The sequence below is a fragment of the Camellia sinensis genome, chromosome 7 (assembly GCF_055761805.1).
Source record: "Camellia sinensis isolate YWXY chromosome 7, ASM5576180v1, whole genome shotgun sequence".
Classification (NCBI taxonomy): Eukaryota; Viridiplantae; Streptophyta; class Magnoliopsida; order Ericales; family Theaceae; genus Camellia; species Camellia sinensis.
Genome location: NC_138967.1, coordinates 128392577 through 128412499, shown reverse-complemented (window position 1 = coordinate 128412499; position 19923 = coordinate 128392577). Strand labels below are relative to the sequence as shown.

At 33.3% G+C, this 19923-nt stretch overlaps 2 protein-coding genes across 16 annotated transcripts; one reads left to right on the top strand and one right to left on the bottom strand.

Moving 5' to 3' along the window:
• Positions 1 to 144: 144 nt before the first annotated feature.
• LOC114278221 (beta-galactosidase-like) lies at positions 145 to 7044 on the bottom strand. 15 transcript variants are annotated; one of them, XR_014336039.1, is made up of 10 exons: positions 6612 to 7042; positions 6463 to 6515; positions 5213 to 5318; positions 5042 to 5129; positions 4789 to 4907; positions 4277 to 4587; positions 3894 to 3991; positions 3500 to 3558; positions 1766 to 2467; positions 145 to 666 (listed from the first exon to the last, which is right to left on the bottom strand). XR_014336039.1 is itself a non-coding variant. In XM_082879356.1 (6 exons), the coding sequence occupies exons 2-6, from the start codon at positions 6498 to 6500 to the stop codon at positions 4567 to 4569; spliced, it is 372 nt and encodes a 123-aa protein (XP_082735482.1). In that variant the 5' UTR covers positions 6501 to 6515; positions 6612 to 7042; the 3' UTR covers positions 4062 to 4566. The 15 variants fall into 15 exon arrangements, 1 of the variants encoding a protein (XP_082735482.1); XR_014336043.1 differs by having other exon boundaries at positions 1766 to 2189; XR_014336045.1 differs by lacking the exon at positions 3894 to 3991 and adding an exon at positions 746 to 796.
• Positions 7045 to 15914: 8870 nt separating this feature from the next.
• LOC114276424 (aconitate hydratase, cytoplasmic-like) lies at positions 15915 to 19699 on the top strand. Its single transcript, XM_082881091.1, has 7 exons — positions 15915 to 15918; positions 16260 to 16392; positions 16805 to 16943; positions 17017 to 17109; positions 17549 to 17734; positions 18017 to 18178; positions 19493 to 19699. The coding sequence occupies exons 1-7, from the start codon at positions 15915 to 15917 to the stop codon at positions 19697 to 19699; spliced, it is 924 nt and encodes a 307-aa protein (XP_082737217.1).
• Positions 19700 to 19923: the final 224 nt, after the last annotated feature.

The window sequence follows — 19923 nt, the reverse complement described above, 5'->3', positions numbered from 1 at the left end:
ATATATATATAGGAATATAACCTTGCTTACCAGTATGCAGACAGTAACTTATAAAATACAACTTATGAACAACCGAAGCAGAAGCAACTATGAAGTAAAAAAATCTAATATCCATACACCAAACAACCTGCATACTAACTTCCATCCCCAACTTCTATCATATCAAGTTGATAACAACCTCAAACATACAAATCAAGAAAAGTATCCAAATCATAAGATTCACTAATCTCTAAAATACGACTTTAACAACCTCAAACATACAAATTAAGATAAGTATCAAAATCATAAGATTCACTAATCTCTAAAATACAACTTTAAACATTCAAAAAATATAACTGCAAATCGTAAATCAATTAGTCTCTAAAATATGACTCTAGTTTCCACTAATCTCTAAAATACAACTTTAACAACCTCTAAAATATGACTAATCTCTAAAATACTAATCGTATAACTACTAATCTCTAAAATACGACTTTAACAACCTCAAACATACAAACCAAGAAGAGTATCCAAATCATAAGATGTTTTCACAAAGGACAGTCCAGCGCTCTAGCTTCCACTCCATGCACCCTCCCAAGAGAGCATCAAAAGCAACTGGAATATTTACTATATAATTCTCCATTGAATTGAAAGAGTGCATTCTCCATTGAAAGAGCTCATTCTCCACTGAAATGAAAGAGCACATAGATATATATACACCACACAAACATGTATTCAAAAGATAGAATATAAGTTGTAAATTAACCTAAGCAAGGTCACCAGTGGCATAGCCACAGAATAGCAAATAACCATTTGGCTGGAGAAAGAAAATTTGAAATCACATTAAGAGATCATAATAGTAATATCAATTACAGATTTTCAAAATTTCATAGTGGCATTTACTAATCATTGCCTTGAGAACTTTTCTGATATTCAGCAACACCAGTGGCATCTTCTCAAGGGACACAGCAAACAACACGAATATCTGCTTAAAAAGTCAGCTAGGTAACAACAAACATTACAGGAAAAGCAAGTAAACTCAAGATCTGAAGCAAATGCTAAATGAAGCACTCCTACAAGAGGAAAGCACTTAGCATCAATAAATTGAACAAAAGGAGGAAGTTGTCACAGCATACATGTCATACGCTCATTCTTAGTCTTATGTTTATATAAATAGATATCTCCAACTTCAAAATTATCTACACACTGCTCATTCTCATCACCACTATCATCTCCTACATTCAGAAATGGAGGGAACAGTCACCACTGCATCACCAAAAAGGCACATCTCTCTCTCTCTCTCTCTCCATTTTATTGTATATGTTGAAAATTTTGAAGTTTGCATGAACCAACCTCTAAGCTCTAACACCTTAGTTTTGTTGTGTGTTTGTTAATTGATTTTCAGGATTGCAGTAGTAACAGGGGGCGGGAAAGGCATTGGATCAGAGATATGTAGACAGTTAGCTTCCAATGAAGTCATGGTGATCTTAACAGCTAGAGATGAGAAGAGGGATACTGAAGCTGTTGAAAATCTCAAAGCTTGTGGGTTATCTGATATTTTTTTTCATCAACTTGATGTTACATACTCTGCTAGTATTGTTTCTTTAGCAGATTGCATCAAAAATAAATTCGGAAAGCTTGACATATTGGTAAGATTGGAAGCAAACTAAATTGATTAAAACTAATTTTAATCAATGGTGTATGTGTATCTATTTGTCTAAAATTATCAACGATAAACAACTTACATATAGAAAGTGTGATTTTTAAGGAATGTGAACAAATTTACCTCCAAGTGAAGATTTCTTGAGATACATAGGTCTGTTTCAAACTTTACAGTGGCTCCTTGTGGCATTTCGGTTCGCACAGCATCCCACAAAGTAGATTATTGATTGATTTCACAACAGATAATTGTAAGAAAAATAAATGAACTCGATTAGAAGGTCCTATCATATAAACACTGTCAATAAAATGATAATCTACAAATATTATGCTACTTCCATAATACAATTTGTCAATTTCAACAATAGAAGATATAAAATGCAATTCATATGCCATATTATCTGTTGTTCCTTATTCGCTAATGAGAAAAAGATAATTTGATTTGTTCCAAACTAGATGGAGAGGAGTTTCTCACCAAAACAACAAACAGAACCACATTAAAGATTGCAACCACCCTCCATTTAGTTTTCATGTATTGTGCAACTCCTTCCCTGGGAGCATGATATGCAGGAAAAGCAAAGGGCAATGAGAATTTCATATAACAGAGGTAATAGAGGGAGAAGATGGAAAGTAGTAATGTTTACTTGAAGGAATCACAATTGTACCACAAAGTAGTAATGTTTACACAGCATTGGATATGTCCACAGGTGTAATGAATCCTCAAGAGAACTTGCTTCCGTTCATCTCCAATAGGAGCAAAAAGAGTTGAATAACAAAGACAAGTTGACAATGAGGAAGAAAAGACTGATTGTCATGACGGCACAGGAAACTGTAATGCAATGGGTGATCCCAATTGATCATAGCATATAATCCCATGTTGTAAATGTATGGACAATACAATGAGTTTAAAATGAGTTTAAAATGTGTTTAAATTTGATTTGCTTACTTTAAATTTAAACACATTTTAAATTTGATTTGCTTACTTTAAGTGTTAAATCTAAGCCATACAATTTTTCTTCAAAATTCACATGATCGTGTAAATTCTTTTATTTAGACACATAATGTACTTATGTAATCATATTATTCTTAAAAAGTATAGGATATTGTCTCAAGAATACAAAATAACTTCTCTCGAAATGGAGTAGTCCATTCTAACAAATCTTAATGACAAAATAAACTGCCTTTTTTTTTAAAGCTCGTTTTGAAACACTTATAATGATAAGACATAGATCAAATCCCCAGTCACCAATTCTCTCGTCTTATCATGTTTAGAGAAACTCGTGATGTAGTTGAAATAATTTGAGACATCAGGATAAAGGATAATTGGGATATAATCCGATAGAGCATTATGTGTGAACATAGCAGACCCACTTTGCAATATGCCACTGTAATTTGCTAAAAATAGATGAATAATACGAAATGAATAAACAATAAAGTACTATGTTAAGTGGCGTTTGGCAAATGCTTTTTCAATGGCCAAACAGGGGCAGCTAAAAGAGATCCATGTATGTGTGTTATCATTGCTACCACGATTCTCACAATAAAGCAGAGACGGTTGGTAGTTGATTAAGAGAGAGTTAAAGCTTCAAGTCAATTATTGGAATCTCTATATACAAGTCCTAAAGTCAAGCAACTTGCTAAGAGCATCTATGATCTCTATATCTTTCTTGCAAGTTAAATTTAATAATACTAACTAAGCAACTAATATCTCCATCAAAATTCAAAACAAAGCAAAATTTAACTAGCAATTGGAAACAATTTCTGTAAGAACAAAGACATTCAAACCATGAAAACATGTTACATAACCAAATCAATAGAAATTTTCATTGAAGAGCTATAAACACAACACAATTCAAAATACCTCATGAGCTCCTGTCTCTATGAATCCTTGATGCTTGAGATCATAAAGTTGAAATGAAACTGTATTTATCAAAAAAAAAGTTGAAATGAAACTGGACGGGAGAAAAATTTAGCTTAATTGAATAGAAATCAAATCAAAATCAAAATTAAAACCCTAGAAATCAAAATCAAAACTCTAGAAATCAAATCAAAATCAGAGAGAGATGAGAAAGGAGAATCAACGGAAAAAAAAAAAGAGCTAATGGATCATTTCCTGCTGGTGCGTTGAATGTAGTCCGGAAAGATTGTTCAATGAATTAAAAGCTTCTTTTATGAATTCATTTGTGCATCTATGGTAATGGAACTCATAAGTATCAATGAAAAGGCGTTAACGGGGGGTTTGGGATGATTATTACCTTGTACCATGTCAAGGGTTGTTTTGTAGCCAATACTGATCCCTCAGCCCACTCAACAGAGGAACTTCCATCAAGGGTTTGCAGTTTTAAGTTGTCGCCTTTTAGACCAACCAACATAGAAACATCAATCTTAATTTTTATTGCTTGTTTATGGACTATATGAACTTCTTTTCCCATATCATGCTTTATTTTCATCCCGGTACCCCCTTATTATTATTATCTTCTGATAAATTCTGGTATCCCTTTATTATTTTTTCACCACTCGACTTTGAAGGAAACTTACTGGTTTCATCATTGCCTCGGACTTTTACCATTTTGAAATGTAGAGAGTATACTTGGAAACAGAAAATGGAAGCAGAAAACTCATGAAAACAAAAACAAACCTTGTAAGACCACTGTTGCTTTGTCAAGTCTCTTGTCCCCTCATTGAGGCCCTTCAGTGTGACCGGGCCAAGAACCCCCGTGTTCCATGTCTCATAATGCACACCGACATTATGAAATCGATCCAATAGAATTTAGAAAGATTCCATTACTGTCATTAACATCCCAAGAATGTAAACTTTTATCAGAAGGTATGGACTAACCGGAAGGCCAACAGCAACACTTAGTAAAGAAATCTTGTTAATTCCGGCTCTCAACTTCACAGTGCTGCTATATGTCAGTTTTGGATTCTCTAGCGGCCCATACACAGTTCCTGCCATAAACATGTATTAGTAAATCAAGATACAGGTCAAAGCTCATTTCATGAAAGTCTTTTCAATTTTTTGTTAAAATTACTAAATAAGTTCATTTACCTGATAGTTGACCGTTGATGAAAAAGAGCGAGTTTCAATTGTCAAAAAAGTAACAAATGTTGAAGACCACAGTACATAATCATAGCTTTTGCTTAATCTACCTCTAGATTATTGCCAGGCCAAGTCACTGCGGGATACGAGGAAACCAAAGCTGGTTCACATTGCTTGATAGCTTTGTGCAAATTTGTCAAATGCCCCCATTTTGGTTCTCTTAGTAATCCTTCAAGATAACAAATTATTCGTATCATATATACATGCACGATAATCTTACTCATGATCTCACAATATATGCGTGTATACACGCATTTTTCTTTGTATTTTTTGTATTTTTGTTTTTGTTTTTGGGTATCATACTAGATTCATCAATCGGAGCATCATAGTTGTAGCTAATGGCAATGAAGAGACCAGCAACTGTCCGCCCAAAATTTGTTCCGCCATGGTACTGATACAGAAAAGAAAAGAAAAAAATTCATTGTACATGTGCTGAACTATTTCTATAAATAATATAATTTGGAATTGACTTACCATATAATAATTCATGAATGAACCATTATTTTGTATAAACCTAGCAACTGAAAATGCCAAGCCTTCAACAGGTCTATAAGGAACTACACCACCAAATTCTGTATACCTGAGAAAAAGACAGAGGAAACAGAGGAATACGAAGAAACAACATAAGAAAGGAATCGAATAAAATTGAAAGAGTGTTGTAATATCTGTGTGATCAAACAATTTAAATTTACAACAACAAAGAAAACTCTCAAAATTAAAATTACTCGTGGCCAAAAATCACAAAATCGAAGCTGGACTTGCACAGTAAGTAATGTTTCTAGTTCGCACTCTAGTTCTTGTAAAAACAACAGTCATGACAATAACATATCAATACCATTCACAATTATGAGGCACCAAAAACCAAAAAACAGAGAAACAACAAAAATAACAAACTCATTCTTTTGTTTGTTGCCATTCTTGTATAGTCAAAAATTTCTTTGTTGCATATGCCCAAAATTCCTTTGGTAAAACAAAAAACGAAAACAAACAAACGAACAAAACAAAACAAAAGGCAGGACACTTTATGCTATAAATGTCTTAGCACTAGATGCATAGAACAGATGGCATGGAAAAACTACAATATTCATCAACATAATTCATTGTTAAATTAGAAAATTAAAATAAAATTAATTACATAACAACCAGAGTTCTGTTGACATTCTCCAACAAGTATCCCTCAACAACATACCTAAAAGATTTTCTTTTTCTTTTTCTTTTTTTCCTCACAAGCTCTGTAACTTCGGCAACTGTAAAGCCAACTTCCCACTCAAAAAGGAGGCAATCTCTAAAACACAACCAGAGTTCTGTTGACTTGGATATCTATTGATGATATTTTTTTCATCTGAGAAAAAGGAAAAGACAGTGGAGAAGAAAAAGTTGAAGCAACCCGATAATGATCCCCTAAAGGAGTAGAGTCAATGTGCTACCCATTTGAGAGACAAATCAACATACATTAACCCAGAACCTTAAGACACAAACAATCCGAACAGATCCAGCTATGAAATGCATACCAAATACATAAATTATATAAAAATCTCAAAACCCATAAATCTCATAACATACACCAATAATTGAGTGAAATGAAAGACCAAAAAATTTAAAAACTCATCCAAACAGACGCAAAAACAAGAAAATAAATAAACAAATAAAATAGATGCATCAATCAGAAATGGCAGAAATGAACAATTCAAAATTCAGTGGTAGAGTGAAAATACACTCCTAACCTTGAATGCAGCCGAGTCCAGTAGCCATAGAAGAGCATAAACCACTGGCACCTCTGTCAGATCATCACCACAAACTTGTTAGAGAGAGAGCGAGAGAGACACAGACAGAGAGAGACAGAGACAAAGAGAGAAGTGATTAGTGACCGTACCCAAGAAATGGCGAGAAGAAGCAACAAAATCGCATGGAAGATCGGAGTTGGCTAGGGTTTCCAATTGAGAACCGCCCAACTGTGCTTTGATTGGAGGTGGTAACGAACAGTCTAACCCACCGAGTTGGCTCCTAACTTCACCACTGCCACCGTCATCATCATCAACTTCCTCCAATTCTACATCGTTCCCGCCACCGCCACTATCATCATCATCTTCTTCTTCTCCTTCATCGTCTTCTCTTTACCTCTTTGCTTCTCCGAGAGCTTCGAACCTCTGCTTACTCCCATCGATGGCGAAATCAGAGAGAATGGGGGACTGCAGGAGAGAGAGAGACAGACAGACAGAGTCTACAAACATAAACAAATTAAAATCCTAAAATAAGAGAGAGAGGTTTCAGTCACGTTTGATTTGGGCAAAAATACAATTCTACAAATATAAACAAATTAAAATCCTAAAAGTAACCAATTCTACAAATATAAACAAATTAAAATCCTAAAAGTAACCATATGATTGGGAACCTATGAGGAAAAAAAAAAGAAAAAATGATTATTTAAATTATAATAGAAGAGAAAAAAAATAATTATGATTTCTTTCTTTTTTATTTGAATAAGTAAGAAATAAAAGAAATGAAATAATTGTAATATTTCTTATTTTTATTTGATTAGATTTGATAATAGAAAAGAAAAAAAAAATTATTTTATGTTATATTATTAAAATAATCTTTTTATATTTTCAATTATTTCATTTCTTTTACTTTTAGAAGGACAAAATGGATATTATAAAAATATAAGAATCTATTGATTTATTTTCTCTTCCAATTTCTCTATTTTTGAAAAAATTGAAAATAAAGGTTATAAGATAAATGAGTTTCTCTCCATTTTTTTCCATTTCTTCTAATTTCTCTCCACTTAAGTTATCCAAACAAGTAAGAGAAATACATATCTCTATTTCTTTCTTTTTTTTCTATCCAAATCACTCAATCCAAACATAGTGTAAGGATTTTGCTTTTACCTTGATTTTACTTTACCAAATGAAGAAGGAGTTTTCACGGCATGTGTTAACATGCCATTTAAAATAGATATAGACATATGAATAATATTTAAATTCAATTTGAATATGGAAAAAATATATATATTTTAGAAATGTTAGATATAGAAAATTTAGTATAATTATAAATATATTTTTTAAGATTTATTTAAAATATAAATTATTTCTTTTTATTTATTTTATCTTTTGGGTTTCAACCTTTTTATTTGGCTTTAAATATTATTTGACTTGATATTAAATTTTATTTTTTTTAATAGAAGTTTTCACGACATGCATTAGCATGTTGTGTGAAATTATGATATATTATGGCATGAAATGTATATCGTCTTAAATATAAATTTTTCATGACAAATTTTTGTACATCGTGAAAGTTTATATTTTTTATGCCATTTTTTAACATGTCGTAAATATATGAATCAACGACTTATATGGTATGTATGCCATTATTGATAAAGCATTAATAGCTCGCAAATAAAAAAAATGCCACACTATACACTAACTATGACATGCATTTAATGCATATCATAAACAGAAAGTCATAAATAGTTAATTTTATATCTAGTTTATTGTAAAATAAAATAAAAATTTGTCATATCTACCAGAAATTTATAAATATTTAAGAACGTCTAGAATTTTTTATTATTATTCATAATTAACTCCAGAGAATGAGACGGTTTGGGACAAAGACAGGTATGGATCTAGAATGAGAGCGAGTGTGGCGTAAGTTTTTAAATAAATTTTTTTTTTTACTTTTTAAATTCAAATAACTTACATATACTTAGAAGGAAAAATATTTTTTAATTTTTTAAAGAAATCGCTAAATTCAAAAAAATATAAAATTTAATATTTTACAATATGAAATGTATGTTGTCTTCAGTGCAAATATTTTATAACATATTTTTGTATGCCGTGAAAATATACGTTTTTTACGGTATACTTTTACATGCCATAAAAAAAATCAGGTTGCATTTTTTTTTGGTACAAGTTTTCACGACATTCATTAGCATGTCATGTAAAGTTATAATATTCTACAGCATGAAATGTATATCATCTTAAGTACAAATATTTTACGACATACTTTTGTAAGTCGTAAAAACATACATTTTTTACGGCATATTTTTGCATGTCATAAATATATGAATTAATGACTTGCATGGCATGTATGTTGTTATTGACAAAACATTAAAGGCTTGAAAAAAAAATGTCGTAGAATGTACTAATTACGACATGCATTTAATGCATGCCGTAAACATGATGCCGTAAATAGTTAGTTTTGTTGTAGTGTTGGAAGATCAAAATAAATTGAATATTATAAATCATTCCATGATATTTTCATGTATGTTTATATCCTAATCATGCCTTTGTTGAGTTCAAAATGAGGCTTAAATTGGTACCAAACTAGTGCACCAGAGCAGCAACAGAGAAGCAGAACACTAGAGGCCGAAACCGACTGAAGCCGGACGACCGGGCGGTCGACCTGCCAAGGCAATTTTGGTATTTCTCTTCTACAAGCTAAGGCAGGCTTGGGACATCCAGGTGGACATTCGGGGGGACGTTCGGAGGGACGTCCGAAAGGACAACCTAAGGAGGAAAATCAGCCCAGTTCAGCTCCGTTTTAGTTTTGTTTTCACCAACTGTCAAACCAGCAGTATATTAGACGTCCTTAGACGACAACTTTAACAACTAGGACTCATGGGACATCCAGTCGGATGTCGGGAAGGACATCCAGGCAGACGACCCATAGGCACATAACTTCATCTGAGACATCTGGGTGGACATCCACTATGCAACAAAGTTCAGATATCAAAACAGATATTGAGAGGAGAAAATAACTATTTTGCATCAGTACACCCATCATTCAACAAGCAAAACTCACATGGGCGACTAAGATTCTCTGAGCAATCATTTGTATATTAACTCATCCATCATCATCCTATCTCCTCAACGAAAAGAAGAAGATAGGCTTGGTAGACAGAACAGAGCACTGAGCTCTGATATACATACAAAGCTCTGTGAAGAGAAGGAAAAAAAAAAAAAAAAAAAAAAGTTGAACAACAAACCAAGATATTTTCTTATCATTCATCAATCACATATTTCATCTTCTTAGAGTTATCTGAAGAGGTCTTCATCTGTGTTTCATTTTCTTCAGTATATCAAGCACTGAGCTTTTAGCCTTAAGCTTATCTACCTTTGAGATGTTCTCAAAAAAATTAGTGAGACTTGAGCTAAGAAATTCCTTTGATTTTATCATTAGTCTCAAACTCATCTTTAAAGTTATCTGAAGTATTCTCTATTCTTGTTTAATTCATTTTCTTCAGAAAACACACACTGAGCCTAAGCCTTATGCCTATTTGCCTTTGAGAGGTTTACAGAAAAATCTAAGAGTTAGAATTTTGTATCTACTTGTGAGAGGTTATCTTTGTAGCTTTCTTTGAAAGCAAAAACACTCATTTCCAATATTGTAAAAGGTCACTAGCAAGCTTATAAAGTTAGAAAATCTGTGAAGGATTGCTCCATGTGTATGAGGTTACTAGCACCGTTGTGCAGCTAGAAGAATAGTAAAAAGTCTCAAGTAAAGCTTGAGGAGTGGACGTAGGCTGCTATAGCTATATCTGTTATATTCTCTATGCTGATTTTCTCATTGCTATATCTGTTAGAGTAATTGTTGTTCTTGTGCTAAACACCTAATCTCTTCAACTAATATACCTATATGATTTTTGTGCTATCTACTTCACTTGATTCAACATACTCTCCGTGTTAGAATTCTGTCACTGATATAGTTTTTAGAAGTGTTTACTTTGTGCAAAACATAAAATCACTTCACTTACCTCATATAGCTATTTGTCACTATCTATCATTGAGTGTTAGTGTAACGCCCCAAATAAATACAATGAATGCCAACTCATAAGCGAAAGAATAATAGAAGCAATATACTTTCATTCATTAGAGTCCGTACACAAAAGGTGACACATGCGATATGCATTCATAAATGGCTCATTTGAATCTACAGCATGTGTTATGAGTGATAGAGAATGAAAGTTAACAGAAATTCACATGCCCTAATGGCTTACATCTTTCCAAGGCCGTGCTTGGTTACAACAAAATGGATACAAATCCAATACATATAAAGCCCTTGGCTAGAATTAAAACAATTAGCACGATACAAAAAGAGAAGCCTTCAGCTCCTTTTCCTCCCAAGCTATTGCCTTAGTGGAGGCATATCACCAACACTTGAAAATGGTTTTTCCTAAGTAGGATGAGCCAAAGCCCAGAAGAAATAATCTATCACAATATATGAGTCTTAACAAAAGTATAAGTACAATGTGCATATACAATGCCTTTGACAAATCATTAATATTCTGCAAGATCACAAAGTACAAAATTTTATATCTGAATCCATTGTTCTTCAATTCATTTCAAGTCAATTCATTTTATTTCAACTTATGAGCTAATTTCATTATTTTCCAGATAACCCAACTAAAACTACAACCCAGTGGTTCTCTAATCAACACAACAATCACACAAACACTTCAATTTGTCATTTTACGAAAATTCCGTCCGCGGGAATCGGCACCCATGTATACACGCAGTTTCGGGACTTTCACCCTGAACATATAGGCCAACTTAATTTAATGGAGTCCATCTTTTTTCTCCTCCCAACCATGGAGTACATCCCCCTTTCTCTTCCCAAACCTTATACATATACAATGTATTTAAAACACAATCATATTCAATGACAGCCAACAAGAGATTAGTTTTAATTCACCTAATCCTCATGCAATTTCTACAACAATCATAGCTATCCTCCATCGATAGCCCAATACAGATATTTCTAGATAGATATTCAATCTCAAGACAGATAATTTATTCAAAATTTCGTAGGTAAGCGATAATACATATTCTTCTCCACCATTTATGTCAATATTCATTCAATTTCACATTTTTAATACCAAATCCATTTATTTATACAAAATAAATATTTAAAACATTTTAGGACAAACTCCCTCTTTCCCAAATATCAACCCAAATGCCAAAATCAACTATTTTGTCATAATATAACCTCATATTCAACCCCACAACCATTTATGACTCATTCGCTTAGAAACCCCTGTTTTGATTTAATATCCAAACCCTAGGTTTGTTCATAGTACACTCAAATTCTACAATTTTTACACAACAACTCATAACTAAGTTAAAAATCATATAAAAGTATAGAAAATCCCTACTTCAAGCTTAGAAGATCGAAGAAGCAAAGGAGAAACTTCAAAGATGCTCAAACACAAATCTATTTGGATCAAATACGAGCCCTCGCGCGTGCTTCACCTTTTTCTCAAAGATACTAGGGTAGAGAACTCAATGGATCTAGGTGAAATGAAGAGAGAGGGAGAGGGAATTTGAGAGAGAGGGAGTTTTAGAGAGAGGAGCTTTAGATCTAGGGTTTTTGAAAAGTAGAGAGAGAGATATGAAAAAGTGATGTAAAATGTCACTTTTACGGATTGAAATACACATAGTCCGCTCGAGCTCAAGAAGTGACGCTCGAGCGTCAGACACAATAAGTTGTTTCGCTCGAGCAAAAGAAGTGACGTTTGAGCATTAGACACAATAAGTTGTTCCGCTCAAGCGCAAAAAGTGACACTCAAGCACCAGGGCACAATGAAGAAAACCATCACTGCTCGAGCTCAAGAAGTGACGCTCAATCGTAGAAAACACACATCCAAAAGTTTAGTAGACAATAGACCAACGCTCGAGTGCAAGAAGTGGACGCTCGAGTGCAAGAAGTGGACACTCGAGTGCAGAAAGCGTTGCTCGAGCATAGAATACACTCACCTAGTAGTTTTGTAGACCTGCAAAAGTACTGAGAGTTTGTAAAGCCCGGTCGAGCGGAGGGGCAAATTTTTGGGCAACAAAAGTTTAGAAACTAAGCAACTAACCCGTCCCAAACACAACCACAACAACCCAAGGACAAACCCAAGGGACAAGAAGAAGAGTAAAAGATGAACAACAACATTAAACCATGAAACCTAAGTCCATAATACAACAAAGGTCGGGTCCAAACCGGAATTACTATAGTTAGTTGTTTATTTATCTGTATCAGAGTCTGTAAAAGCGAAACTCATTCACTGCATTCTTATTTACCTACTTCACTATTAAGTTCTTTTTTGTGCTTAATCAAATTAACTGTTATCCATTTTCTAACTCTCTATTTTATCAATTAATCATTTGCCATGCTAGTTATTAATTTTTATTGGGGTATTATTAATTTTAATTTGTAGAAACCTAATTCACCCCCCTCTTAGGTTGCTTTTTGGGTAACAAACCCCGTGCATACTTTTTGGTGGATGCAAATATCTGTCTTTAGGAAAGCGACTTAGTAATGTGACTCGAAGCATCCATTTTTTGTTTTACATAGACATTTTGATTGCCAATTTTTGAAGACCCGAAGACCACCAAGTGAAGAATTCAAGAAGAATTTCTCCAACACAATGTTCCAAACATTATAAAGTGTGAACATTCATATTTATTCTCTTATGTTGAAGTTGGTGTGAATGTTCACATCGTAATTTATGTTAATACCTATTTCCAAACACATTCTGTCCTATTTTTATTGTGATTGACTACATATGTGAATATTCACATTTTACATAAATTAGGTATATGATCCATCCACAAACATACTAGAATTAATGTGAATTTCCACATCTATTCATCACATTGTGAATATTCACATCATGTTTAAATGCAAATAAACATTGTGGCTATTGGTTATATGACTGAATACAATAGTGTGATATGAACTTTAACATCACCATTGCATAATGGTAATGAACACAGTGAAAATATATACACCATTTAATATTATATAGGTGTGAGAATATTCACACTAATGGACAACACAAATGACAATTTTTCATTACAAATTAATGTCAACATTAACACTGATTAATGATGTGATGATGTTAACAAAAACCAAAAACAATGGAAGCAACAGAACTAGAAATCTAAAAAATCTCAATCTCTCTAAAAATAAAAAAATCATTATCAACATCCTCATCCTCATCTTCATCATTATTACTATCATTAACAACATATATAATTCCACCATTACACTAATTCAAATCAAACCAAACCCACATTTGAAAAACAAGTTTGTAACAAAATCGAGCTTCAAATCCTTCTTTCTCCCTTCGATTCAAATCCTTCTTTCTCCCTTTGATTTCTTGTTGAAATCGCAACTATGGCAGAAAACTGAGTTCCTAACCTTCGTCCAACAATTCTCAACTTATAATGTTCCTACAATGTATGACTGTAACAAAACAAAGCTTTAACCTACAACAATGGAGGAACACATAGCTTCGAACATAAAGCAATAATTGACAAACATAGAGTTTCGAACACAAAGCAGCAATGGAAGAAAAAAAAACTTCACCGCAATAAATGAAGGAATATAATATTCTCTGGCCACCACGTGTAAATTAGAGATTCGAAACGCTATCATACAAAGATTCGAAACGTATCAACCTATTCCAGACAAAATTGATGATCACCAAAATTGCTTCTAGAAAACTATGGAAACGTGAATAATACAACTATGTGAAATACGTACTACCAAAATATAAAAGGGTATAATAGTCCCCAAAAAATTATAAATTAGGAAAAAAAGAATCTCCTGGTATAGAACTCAAAATATATGGGACTTGGTGAAATATGAGAATACTTTATGGACTTATTAGGTTATAACACTTCTTAACATTTTTACATATTTTAAAGGCACTTTTTATATACTTTCCAACTTCAAACAATACTTAAGGAATACTTGTTAACATTTGCATATATAAAATATATGACTGTAGAATAAAGTACAACAAAACAAAGTCATATATTTAAAGTAAAAATTAAAAGCACCTTTCGCTTAACTTTCTGATAATCAATTTATGTAAATTGTTTTAACCTAATAAATTAAAAACAGAAATTGTATCAAACAACCTGACTCAAACTCTCAATTTAGAATAAACTATAATCACCTCTTTTAGATTTTAACAAACACCCCTCTATCATTGTGGTTGAAATTAAATTTTATTCTTTCTAAAAATCTCAAACATTTGCTTTTCTGGGACCACAAAAGAGATGACTACGGGTGATAAACGAATCAAATAACTCAAGTTCGACTCGTGCTCAACTCGTTAAATGTTTGTTTGAGCTTGGTTTGTTAAGTAAATAAGCCAAATTTAAACATATTTTGGAGCTTGTTAAAGTTCGAAAACGAAATTTGAACAGCTAATTGTTCGTTCGACTCGGTTCAATAAGTCTAAATTTATATAAAAATACCAACTACTTGAATTTAACTCGACAAAAACTCATTTGAGATCGGCTCGAAAGTTTAATAAAACAAACTTAAATAAATTTTAAAACTTGTTAAAATTATCAAATCAAACATAAATACTTTTTGATTTGATCAAAAAAAAAGACATACTTTTTAAGGAACTCCATAACCCTCTTCAGATCTCAATCATTGATGTATGTGTGGAGCTCACAACATTATTGATTGAGATCCAAAAAGAGTTGTAAGGGTCCAAAAAAAAAAAAGAACTTAATCATTGTTGTTTTATCACCCTAGCTATGAGTGTAATTTATTCATATAATATATAAATAAATTGAATTATACTAATGACATGTTGGCCTGCTATTGGTCTGTTTTAGTGCTGTGATTTGGCCTTTTTCTTGCGAAACAAACCAATAGAAAGAACAACGCAAAGCAAGGCAAGTCCAATGTGCCAACAACTCTTACCGTTCCCACTTCTCACTCCCCACCAGTCTTCAGCTCTTAACCACCCACCAGTTACTCTCTACTAGACCTTGCCACCCAACCCTAGCTCTCTCTCTCTCTCTCTCCACCATCATCATCGCTCAATCAATTCACAAACCCATCCATTTCATCATCCTTGTTTGCTTTCAATCTCTCTCTCTCTGCAACTGCAATCCTTATCTTGAAGCATTTGAATGCGTGATCATCGTCATGTATATAACCAATCAGTTGCGCTTCGCAGGGCGTCGAGGACTAAGTTTCTGTCGTCTTCTCCTTCTCTCTCTACAGCTGCGGCCTCTTGTTCTTCTTCGTGTGCTCATTCATCACCGTCTATAACCAATCAGTGCCGATCTTTCAGCTTCTCCTCCGCGTTTCGTTCTGTTCCGCAGTGGAGTCACGGCGTCGATTGGAAGTCTCCGGCGACTCTGACTTCGAGCAAAGGATCGCCACCATGGGTACTAAAAGAATCTTATGTTTCTATGAAGTTGTATTTCTTTCTTCTTTTTTTTTTAAATGGTACTTAGTTCATTGCTTATGTATTAGAAGATTGTGAATTTTTTACTTTATTTAAAAACTGTACTAGAACTATTTTTGTAATAAATGAAATGCGCTAATTCAAACTATTTACAACAGTATTTTGATATCATTTATACAGTATAAATCTTAATGTTGATTTTATAGTTTCGGTTTGAATTGTACTCTTTCAGAAGTTGCAATTAATAGTAAAATTTTGCAATCCTCTTTTTGTTGGCTAGTTAATTTTTTGCAATTTTGTTGTTTATCTGTATGTGTTCAGCATCCGAGCATGCTTTTAAAGGAATATTGACTGGTCTTCCCAAGCCAGGAGGTGGAGAGTTTGGAAAATTCTATAGCTTGCCCGCTTTGAATGATCCAAGGATTGGTAATTATCTTGAGCTTGTTCTGGAATTGTAACTTGTATCTTTTTTTATTATTTATTTTTTCCCCTAAAAATTACTGCATGAATGCCATATAAACAGTCTATATACCCCCAAAAAGAAAAAAAAGATTGTAATACTTGTTATTAAAGGAATGCCTTTTATTCTCGAGTCAGTTGTCATGTTGCATGACTGGTCTACTTTGTCATGTATAATCTTGAGCCACTTTTTTCGGGTATGATTTTTCATTCTCAAGTAATATTGTTTTATATTTATCAATTTTATATAGAACAATTGAACCTTTGAAATGCTTTTAGTAGAAATATCCTTCTCACCATTACTAGTTTACAAGGTTTTGTGTTTATGTTGTATCCATAACTTATCACACACATATTTTTTATTTTATTTTATTTGCATAAACAGATATGCTACCATACTTTATTAGGATCCTTCTTGAATCAGCAATTCATAATTGTGACAACTTCCAAGTCACTAAGGAAGATGTTGAGAAGATAATTGATTGGAAAAACGCTTCTCCGAAGCAAGTTGAAATTCCCTTCAAGCCTGCTCGTGTTCGTCTGCAGGTTTTCGTCATTATTATTCTTCATTGTGTCAATAGACATGTATTCAACTTCTAAAACTCTTCTTTTGTGCCAGGATTTTACTGGTGTACCAGCTATTGTTGACCTTGCTTGTATGTGTGACGCCATGAACAAGCTTGGAAATGATTCTAACAAGATCAATCCTTTGGTGAGTGTCATTCTCATTTACTGCATTTATTTTATCCTCCAAGAATTAGATTCCTGAGGTAGTTGCTTTTGGATATTAACTCTATGCAACTCCACCCCCCCAATCCCAATAAAGGTCCAGCTCTGTCAATTTGAGTAGGAACTTTAAATATTGGGACTAGTAACTTATAGATTCAACTTGGCTGCAAATCCTTTCATCCATGTTTTTTTATCACATTATTTTCTGGGTTAATGTTTGTAGTTAAACCTTTTCCTTCCTAGTCCTGGAAAACTCCATAAATGAACCTTATTAAAAAAATTTAACTTCATTTGGTGCATACATTCCATTTCAAGCCATGCCTCAACTGTCATGTTACCATATCATTAGCATTTCTTTAGGCCTACTTTTTTTTATACAGTTTTCCTTTCAATGATCTGTTTATGCAATGTCCTGCATGCAGGTTCCTGTCGATCTTGTAATTGATCATTCAGTTCAAGTTGATATTACAAGATCAGAAAATGCAGTACAGGCAAATATGGAGCTTGAATTCCCAAGGAACAAGGAGAGATTTTCTTTTCTCAAATGGGGGTCAAATGCATTCCAAAACTTGCTTGTTGTTCCTCCAGGTTCTGGTATTGTGCACCAGGTAGGGGAGCTTGACTGAGCAGCTTCATCTATAGAGCTTTAATATATTAAATTGCATATCTATCTCAATATGTTTGATGTGCAATTATGTATAATCACTGTATAAGATTTTCATTTCAAGCTTTGTGTTTAAATTTTTTTTTATTTTATATATATATATATATATATTACGAAGAGATGCGTAGCAATTGTAGTTGTCTTTTCATTTTCAATTGTCTTACCATTTTCTTCGTCATGTATATAATTTGAATTTATTAATTGGATTGTCATTATGGCATATCAGGTTAATCTTGAATATCTGGGACGTGTTGTTTTTAACCTTGATGGTATGCTCTATCCAGATAGTGTGGTTGGAACTGATTCCTATACTACTGTGATTGATGGATTAGGAGTTGCTGGCTGGGGAGTTGGAGGTATTGAAGCAGAGGCAGCAATGCTTGGCCAGGTAAATAATGTTATTGAAGTGATGGAATTGTGAAGTTTTCTCCATACTTAGGATCGAAAATTGATGAATTTGTTTTCTTTGACCATAACCACTATGTTTATGATGGTTATGGTAGTACCGTAAGCATGTGCATTTCCTTTTACATAATGCTATCAAAGCACTCAACGAGGTATAACTCAATCTCTATGACATAAGGTTATGGAATATTGTGGCATATGGCCACACATGCTTAATTTATCACTTCAGGTGTTGTATGTAGCGAGACTTAAGTTAAATACCATATTTCCCATCAGTTATATCATTACTTGCTAAGGACAGAAAATTGGCAATAGGACTGGTGTATTTGTTTCTTGATCTGTACCACTTCTAATGGGAATGGAATGGACAAATTTTCTAAACCAACCTAGTTTTGGCGTAAAGGACTTACTTTGATGCAATTCTATGTATGTGTTCATGTGCTTTTAACATATATGTACTGGAATAATCACGTATGATTGGTTTATAGATGGGTTAGGAATGGGCTCGGTTGGTAGCCTCAAAACTTGAGATGTGTTTGGGCTAATGTCAAGACGATGCTACCTATAATCAGTTTTACATGTTGGACTCTTATATTTCTCCATAGTATCCGTGTTCACCAGATATGATAAGAGTATTGGTGTGAAATGTGTATTTGACACCAGTACCTAATTTAGACACCTGGATCCTCTAATTTTATATGATTTTCGAAGAAGAAACTAACACTTGCTAGTAAATAAATATTTGTTGCCTTTCACATGGATGAGGGATATAACATATTTCATATTTTCCCTAAATTCTATTTAATTTCATGTAAGAATTAAAAAATTTATATAATATTATCTAAGAATATTAACAATACGCAATTTATACAAGTATTCAAGACATGTCCCGTACCCATACCCAACTTTAATATACATATCTTAATATCCTAAGATTTAGGTTTAGGAAGGTTTGATGCTACTTGCACCCAACACTTGTATCCAAGTCCATATAGCATAGGTATTAGCTCACATGCCTACATATATGAGTCATTTCTTTAGCATCTGTCACTCTCAAGGCTGTTTATGCTTTTGAGTTTTGTTATCCAGGGCCTTGCTTTTTTTCCCCTTATACTTGTATGCTATAATCAAACCATCTAATTTAAGGACTCCAAAAACTATTTAAATTAAGTCTTAATTGCATGCGATTCTCCCATGGAATTTGTTTCACTACTCTTGGACATGCTTTTGGGAATTAATGCGTTGAGTAGATTCCCCTGCATTTCAGTTTCTAATGTTATATTTTACTCAATGACAGCCAATGAGTATGGTATTACCTGGTGTGGTTGGATTCGAGTTGTCTGGAAAATTATGCAATGGTGTCACTGCTACTGACTTGGTTTTAATTGTGACCCAAATGCTAAGTAAGCATGGTGGTGTTGGCAAATTTGTTGAGTTCTATGGTAATCAAACTGAAGCCTTGGTACTTTTCAACTTCCGTGGTTCTGTCAATGGTAGATTTTAATGTTTTCGTATGTCCTTATTTGTAGGTGAGGGTGTGGGAAAATTTCGTTAGCTAACCGGGCTACCATTGCTAATATGTCTCCCGAGTATGGTGCAACAATGGGGTTCTTTCCCATAGATCATGTTACTTTGCAATATCTAAAATTGACTGGAAGAAGTGAGGAAACTGTGAGTACTTTTCAACATTCATGTGTGTTCGTTTGAATGTGGATGAAACCAAGGACA

Coding starts and splice junctions, on each gene's coding strand:
- LOC114278221 (XM_082879356.1), bottom strand. CDS start 6,500: ATGCTCTTCTATGGCTACTGGACTCGGCTGCATTCAAG. Junction 5,130..5,212: donor CATTCATGAATTATTATATG/GTAAGTCAATTC, acceptor TTTCTGTATCAG/TACCATGGCGGAACAAATTT. Junction 4,588..4,788: donor GGCCTGGCAATAATCTAGAG/GTAGATTAAGCA, acceptor TGTTTATGGCAG/GAACTGTGTATGGGCCGCTA.
- LOC114276424 (XM_082881091.1), top strand. Junction 16,393..16,804: donor CTTGAGCTTGTTCTGGAATT/GTAACTTGTATC, acceptor ATACTTTATTAG/GATCCTTCTTGAATCAGCAA. Junction 17,735..18,016: donor GTTCTGGTATTGTGCACCAG/GTAGGGGAGCTT, acceptor ATGGCATATCAG/GTTAATCTTGAATATCTGGG.